This window comes from Hordeum vulgare, chromosome 2H (assembly GCF_904849725.1).
Source record: "Hordeum vulgare subsp. vulgare chromosome 2H, MorexV3_pseudomolecules_assembly, whole genome shotgun sequence".
Taxonomy (NCBI): domain Eukaryota; kingdom Viridiplantae; phylum Streptophyta; class Magnoliopsida; order Poales; family Poaceae; genus Hordeum; species Hordeum vulgare.
This window is the reverse complement of record NC_058519.1, coordinates 8,922,066-8,928,447: the sequence shown is the minus strand read 5'-3', so window position 1 is coordinate 8,928,447 and position 6,382 is coordinate 8,922,066. Positions and strand designations below refer to the sequence as shown.

General features: G+C 47.3%; 1 protein-coding gene across 1 annotated transcript; it reads left to right on the top strand.

The window, feature by feature from the left end:
- Window positions 1-6,057, top strand: LOC123424358. The gene is made up of 3 exons (XM_045107962.1): window positions 1-1,504; window positions 4,357-4,958; window positions 5,086-6,057. The coding sequence occupies exons 1-3, from the start codon at window positions 67-69 to the stop codon at window positions 5,881-5,883; spliced, it is 2,838 nt and encodes a 945-aa protein (XP_044963897.1). The 5' UTR covers window positions 1-66; the 3' UTR covers window positions 5,884-6,057.
- Window positions 6,058-6,382: the final 325 nt, after the last annotated feature.

Sequence of the window (6,382 nt, the reverse complement as noted above, 5' to 3'; positions counted from 1 at the left end):
TAAAGCTAGCAAGAGTTGAACACAAAGCTAGATTCAGTAGTGCAAGCTTGCAGAGCAAATTGAAACATGGCGTCGAGTGGCACTAGTCAATCTGGACACCTACCTCCACCCCAGCAAGATATAGAGGAGCCCGATGAGGCAGTGCCCGAGCAAGAGCCGTCGCCGCCAGTGGCAGCACAGCCCGCACCCCAGCAAGAGATAGAGGAGCCGGATGAGGCAGTGCCCGAGCAAGAGCCGTCGCCGTTAGTAGCAGCACAGCCCGCACCCCAGCAAGAGATAGAGGAGCCGGATGAGGCAGTGCCTGAGCAAGAGATAGAGGAGCCGGATGAGGCAGTGCCAGAGCAAGAGCCATCGTCGCCAGTGGCACCACAGCCCCCACCCCAGCAAGAGATAGAGAAGCAGGATGAGGCAGTGCCTGAGCAAGAGATAGAGGAGCCGGATGAGACAGTGCCGGAGCAAGAGCCATCGCCGCCAGTGGCAATACAGCCCCCACCCCAACAAGAGATAGAGGAGCCGGATAAGGCAGTGCTTGAGCAAGAGATAGAGGAGCCGGATGAGGCAGTGCCGGAGCAAGAGCCTTCGCCGCCAGTGGCACCACAGCCCCCACCCCAGCAAGAGATAGATGAGGTAGATGAGGCAGTGATTGAGCAAGAGATAGAGGAGCCGGATGAGTCAGTGCCGGAGCAAGAGCCTTCGCCGCCAGTGGCACCACAGCCCCCACCCCAGCAAGAGATAGAGGAGGTAGATGAAGTAGCGCCCGGGCAAGAGCCACTGCCGCAAGTGGCACCAGAGCCCGCACCCCGGGAAGATCAAGAACCAGCGCCTGGTGATGGCAGCACGAAAGTTCGTATGTTTGCCGAGTTCTTTGATCTGCCGAAGAAGACACCACACTGGAGGTGGCCATGGGCGACGAGGAAGGCCATTCGCCCTGAGATGCTTATGCGCGTCGTCAGATGTGGACACTGCCAGAAGTTGGAGGATCTTAGCCGGCCTCAGTCGCCTATTGAACCAGATCACCGGGTGACCGTGTCGGTGCTTCCCGACCAGATCGCCTTCGAGGGTAACTCCTGTCTCACCTGCGTCAAGATGATTTACGAGAAGACCCGGCCATCTTTAGAGCAAGTGGGCAGCGACACACCACTGCACTACGCTGCCAGGTCCAGAAACTTCAAAATGCTTTTCCATTTCATTTGTCTGATCGGCGACGAGTACGGTCTTGAAAGAGTGGCACAGGTGCTCAGGAAGCTCAACGGTCGTAGGGAGACGGCCTTGCACGAGGCGATATGGCAGGGAAACAAGTACATGGCCGACTTCCTGATGCGGGTGGATCCAAAGCTGGCAGGGTATCCTCCAGCTGGTACGGGCACCTCACCGCTATACCTAGCTATCTCCTTGGGATACACAGACATCGCACAGATGTTGTACAGCACAAGGGGCGGCAACCTGTCCTACTCCGGGCCAGATGGACAGAACGCGTTGCATGCTGCGGTTCTCCATTCACAGGGTTAGTATCATTACCATACGTATTAATTCTCCACATCTAATTTGCATAAATGCATGTACAGTAGGATAAACCAGCTAATCCACCGATGCCACATGGCTCTGTCTGTGCATGCATGTAAAAAGTTGGTTAAGGGTAGTAATGAAGAACCTGTTCTCTTCAAAACGAACATAAAAGTACAATGTTGTATTAAGTTTGCATCAATTAATTTTGATTAGAGGGAGTAGTAAATTGTTGTAAATTTAACTCACAAATGGACATTTTGGACCTTTAGGGGTAACTCTCCTATGAATCTTTTTTGACAACGAGGAGTTTCAGGACTCTTCTTTAATGTTAAAACTGCTTTGTGGTAGCAAGAGCATCTACAGCTCGACCTTACAAATCCGATTCCTCAAACGCCTGCGAACGTGTTTGGACACGTCCGCGGATACTGACTGGTCACATCTCAAATAATGCATTCTACAACCGGATACCTCAAATCTCATATCTCAAATTAATACAAACCATGCAACTACGTCAATGCATTTATAAACATCGTCCGACTATTCCATCACTACTAACATGTCATCGGACTATCACAATTTGGAATGCTTGGCTATGATGGACATCAGCCACGCCTGCCTTTGCCTTTTCCAGGAGCCCTTGTCGTCCTTTTGATGGAAGTACCGGTCAAAGACGCGGTCGGATTGAGCCGAATATGTTCGTTACCGGAGCTATCCTTGTCGTCGCTCACCTCCTCCTCCTACTTCGATGGCAGTCCGACCATTTCACAGACCGCCCGATCTGCTCGCGGTTGAGGGCGCGCATGTTCCTACACTGCCGTTTCTTCAAAATGCGGACGCGGATGGCTTCCTCCTCTATGGCCGCCCACTCCTCCGCATCAGCCACATCCGCCTCCGCCATTTCCTCCGCGAGAAAGGCCTCGACGACCCTTATCTTCTCCTTCCCATGGCGGGCAGCCCATTCCCGGTGGTTCTCGAAGTCTGTCTGAACAATCGATGGATCCGCCCGCCGGGACTTCGATGTTCCTGCCTAGAGGAACGCTATGAAGTCACGACGGGCATATCCTACCGTCGGCCGGGCGCTGTCCTCGCAGGAGCGGCACAATGCAATGGCAACCACCATTGCATCCCCCACTCCCTAAGGGATGACCCCCCAGTCGATGGATCTGGACTGGTCGGAGTCAGATCCGCTACCCTCTAGACCGGAGATCGCCGAAGGTGAGGTAGGATGGCGGATGGGTGTGGAGTGAAGTGGCTAGGGTTTGGTCCGGCGAACAGATGAGGACGAATATATATGAGGTCGATACGGGCCAGTGCGGGCCAGGCGGGCATGTCCTGGCGCGCAGGGCGCCCCCATATCCGCCCCATATTTGGGCTGGATATGAGGGGTGCCTGTCTATCAGGGCATCTGAGGCCCGTTTGAGGGGGCCGGCTGGGTCGATTTTTCGCGACCGGTCAGTGATCGGGCGGACTGCCCGGACGTTTGAGGAGGGTATGAGGGGTCCGGCTATAGATGCTCTAACACACACATACATATATACACCGTAAAACAGAGTTAACTGGTCATAATGTGGTTGTATTACTAGTTAACGAACATCAAGAAGTTGATTGATGTCAAATTCTTGTGTTTATAGTAAATGTGTGTTACAGAGGTAAGTGCATAATTTAGAAATGTTTCGATCATAAAACTGTTTGTCTCTATAAAGAGGGCAGTACTAGGTCCAAACATGAAGCGATGTGATGGAAAAACAACTATTTTGTTTATCCAAATGGACTCAAACATAATGACTGTTCAAAATATTGTCCGGCATTTAAGTTAGCTGCCCAGTTAACTGCTGCTCGGCACCTGACCGAATAAAATTTGCCCTATTCTGCCCATTAACTAGCCGGGCCTATCACTTGGTCCGACAACCAGTAAAAGGTTGAATTATCGGGTGAGCCAATTAACTGTAGACGAGGCATAGCTTATTTTGGCCCAAAGATTTGCCTGTTGCCCTCCCTACTGCTAGCGGCCCCCACATTCTGTTCAAAGTTCACTTTGTTTCATAAAATAAGTTTCAGCTTTGTGTCCGGAAGTTCGCTTCTATTCTACTTCCCTCCCTTCTCCCAGCCGCCCCCACATTCTCTTTGAAGTTCACTATCTGTCATCTAAAAAGTTTCAGCTTTGTGTCCGGATGTTCACTTCCCTTCTACGATGATCTTTTTTATGTATGAAGTTTTACTTTGTTCCCGCTTTTGTAAGTTCACCATAATTATTGTAACAAGTCAAATCCGGCTTGTCTTTACTGAAGTTTGCTTAGTCCCTGTGAAAAGATTGCTTTACCTGTGGGGAGTCGCGTGTTCATTTTTCAGGAACCGCTCTCTGCCGTTGCAGTTGAATCTGTTCGTCTTCTGCAATTCATTTTTCATCGGGTGCAGTTCACATGTTCACCAGGGGTCTAACCAATAAGTGACACCCAAATCTAATCATTTTTAAGACTACTTTCGAACAGGAAGAAATTTAGAAAAATGCTCTGTATGAAGAAGTTGCGTCTAAATGACCTCCGTATACTGTTTGCATCTTTCAGACAAGCAGTTTGATTTATTTTTTAGATGAAAATACATTCTATCACATATGATAAAGATTGATTTATTTTTTAAACTGCTCTTAGACTGTAACAAATTTGGGAAAATGTTCTACATGAAAAGGTTAGAAGCTGCTTCTACCAAGAATGCTCGAAGCTTCCAACTCAAGCTTGCAGCCACCTAGTACTTATTATCTTCACGATGAAACTTCAGAATAGTGTTTGGTTTCTCAACTATTTTTTCCAGCATTTTTGTTTTGGCGTTTTAACCTAGAAGACCTAATTGCAGATATGATAAAACCGCTACTGGATCGGAATGAGGATCTTAGCAAAGAGATGGATGAAAACGGCAGCACCCCTCTTCATTGTGTGGTTTTGGCACAGACACCATTTATTCGTATATGTTCCTTTCCTTTCCCTGCATTTTGGTTTCCGTCACAAAGTCTTCCAACAGGGCGAGTACTTCATGCTAACACATCTGCAGCATGCCAGCCAGATAAAAATGGTTTATTTCCTGTACACATTGCTGCCATGATGAATAGTAGAATTGCCATCCATGTTCTGCTCACACTATACCCTCGTTGCATCGGATTTCCTGATAACCAGGGAAGATCCTTCCTTCATATTGCTGCCCAGAACAAGAACTCCCTTGTAGTAAGATATGCTTGCAGTGTATCGCGTCGGGATTTTGGATCGATAATGAAGTCGATAATGAACGCTCAGGACGACGATGGCAACACCGCACTACATCTAGCTGTGGATGCTGGGGATCTATCTTCTTTCTGTGCACTGCTGGGGAACCGAGAAGTATTATTAAATATCAGAAATAACAAGAACCAAACTCCACTGGATTTGGCATGGAGCAAGAGGAAAGGTTTTGCGTACGGATGGGTATTAATCTATATTTCCTCTCTCATTTCCTCATGTTAGTTCGTCATATAGCTAGAAGATGTATCCCAGTATCCCACTTCTTTTTTTCAGTAAATATATATCCCGCATCTTGATGATTTTCTTGCAGAATCCAGAACATGTGATGTACAGAACTCTTGTACGTGCCGGCTCTAGTCATGCTAGCTTTTGGAGAGATCGTCTTCAACAACTTTGCAATTTAGTGCCACTAGAAAGTCAAGAGGATGAAGAGAAAGATCTAGCAGAAAAAAAAGAGGATGAAGGGAAAGATCCAGCAAAAGAAAAAAAAGAGGATGAAGAGAAAGAAGAGTCAGCTAAAGTGACAGATTCAACTCGGACACTTGGCATTGGCTCGGTACTCATAGCATCAGTGACATTCACTGCAACCTTCACCGTACCTGCAGGAATCAAAGCCAGCGACCATACCAAGGATGGCAGACCAGGACTTCTCGGTATGTGGTATTACAATGCGTTCATGATGGCCAATACATTGGCTTTCATCTGCTCCTCCATAGCTACTGTTGGTCTCATGTACGCGGGCATGCCATTGGTAAAATTGCCGATCCGTCGTAGGCATTTTGTGGGATCAGTCTTCTTCGCCTCGAGTTCGCTCACATGCTTGAACATTGCCTTTGCACTAGGAGTATATATGGTGTTGGCTCCAGTTAGTCGTGAGACTACAATTGCCATATGCGTCTTCACTCCTCTTGTGCTGATCTACCGTAATGCAGAACACCTTCATAAAATGGTTATTACTTGGTCACCGATATATGTCAGACGGGGGTTTATGTTTGCATGTTGGTCATTCATATGGAGTATCTTTATGCGGTCAATAATGGAGTTCTGGCCCTTTGTAGCCATCTTCACTTGGGCAGCGCATAGGAAAACATCATCAACAGTGGCTTGAAGAAGTGCCATCAGTCAGATCTCCCGAGTGGTTACTTAATTACTACGTAGGTAACTCGATGGGAGATCTATGTTAGATCCTTTTGTGCAGACATATTTCTTTCCCAATATAAGAAATTTGACTACATCTTGGCTCCAATGTAATAAGTAATGGTGTTATCATCCATGTAAAACGTGTGTTTCTTTGACATTGGTTGTGTGTCTTTGGTTGAACTCATCGACACTTTTTATTCAGCAATAAACGGTTACAAATATGCTTGCTTATGTATAGGGTTTGTTGTCCTCTTCGTGTGTTTAATCAAACATGTTTATCTAGAAAGCATTCCATTCTATTTTCAGCACAATTTTTTATGGTCCTGTGGTACATGTGCAATCTCTTAATCTTTACCACTTGAGCTATTCCCAGTTCTTGGTGGAGGAGACTACTGGTCCAATATGACATAAACGATCGTCACAACAACCACCTTATTATCTGCCATGGCCTTCTCGAACAACTTTTC

What these genes read in the sequence shown, in the direction of transcription:
- LOC123424358 (XM_045107962.1), top strand. Translation starts at nt 67, where the DNA reads ATGGCGTCGAGTGGCACTAGTCAATCTGGACACCTACCTCCACCCCAG. An exon ending in TGCGGTTCTCCATTCACAGG is followed by an intron (nt 1,505 to 4,356) that starts GTTAGTATCATT and finishes ACCTAATTGCAG; the next exon opens with ATATGATAAAACCGCTACTG. An exon ending in AAGGTTTTGCGTACGGATGG is followed by an intron (nt 4,959 to 5,085) that starts GTATTAATCTAT and finishes ATTTTCTTGCAG; the next exon opens with AATCCAGAACATGTGATGTA.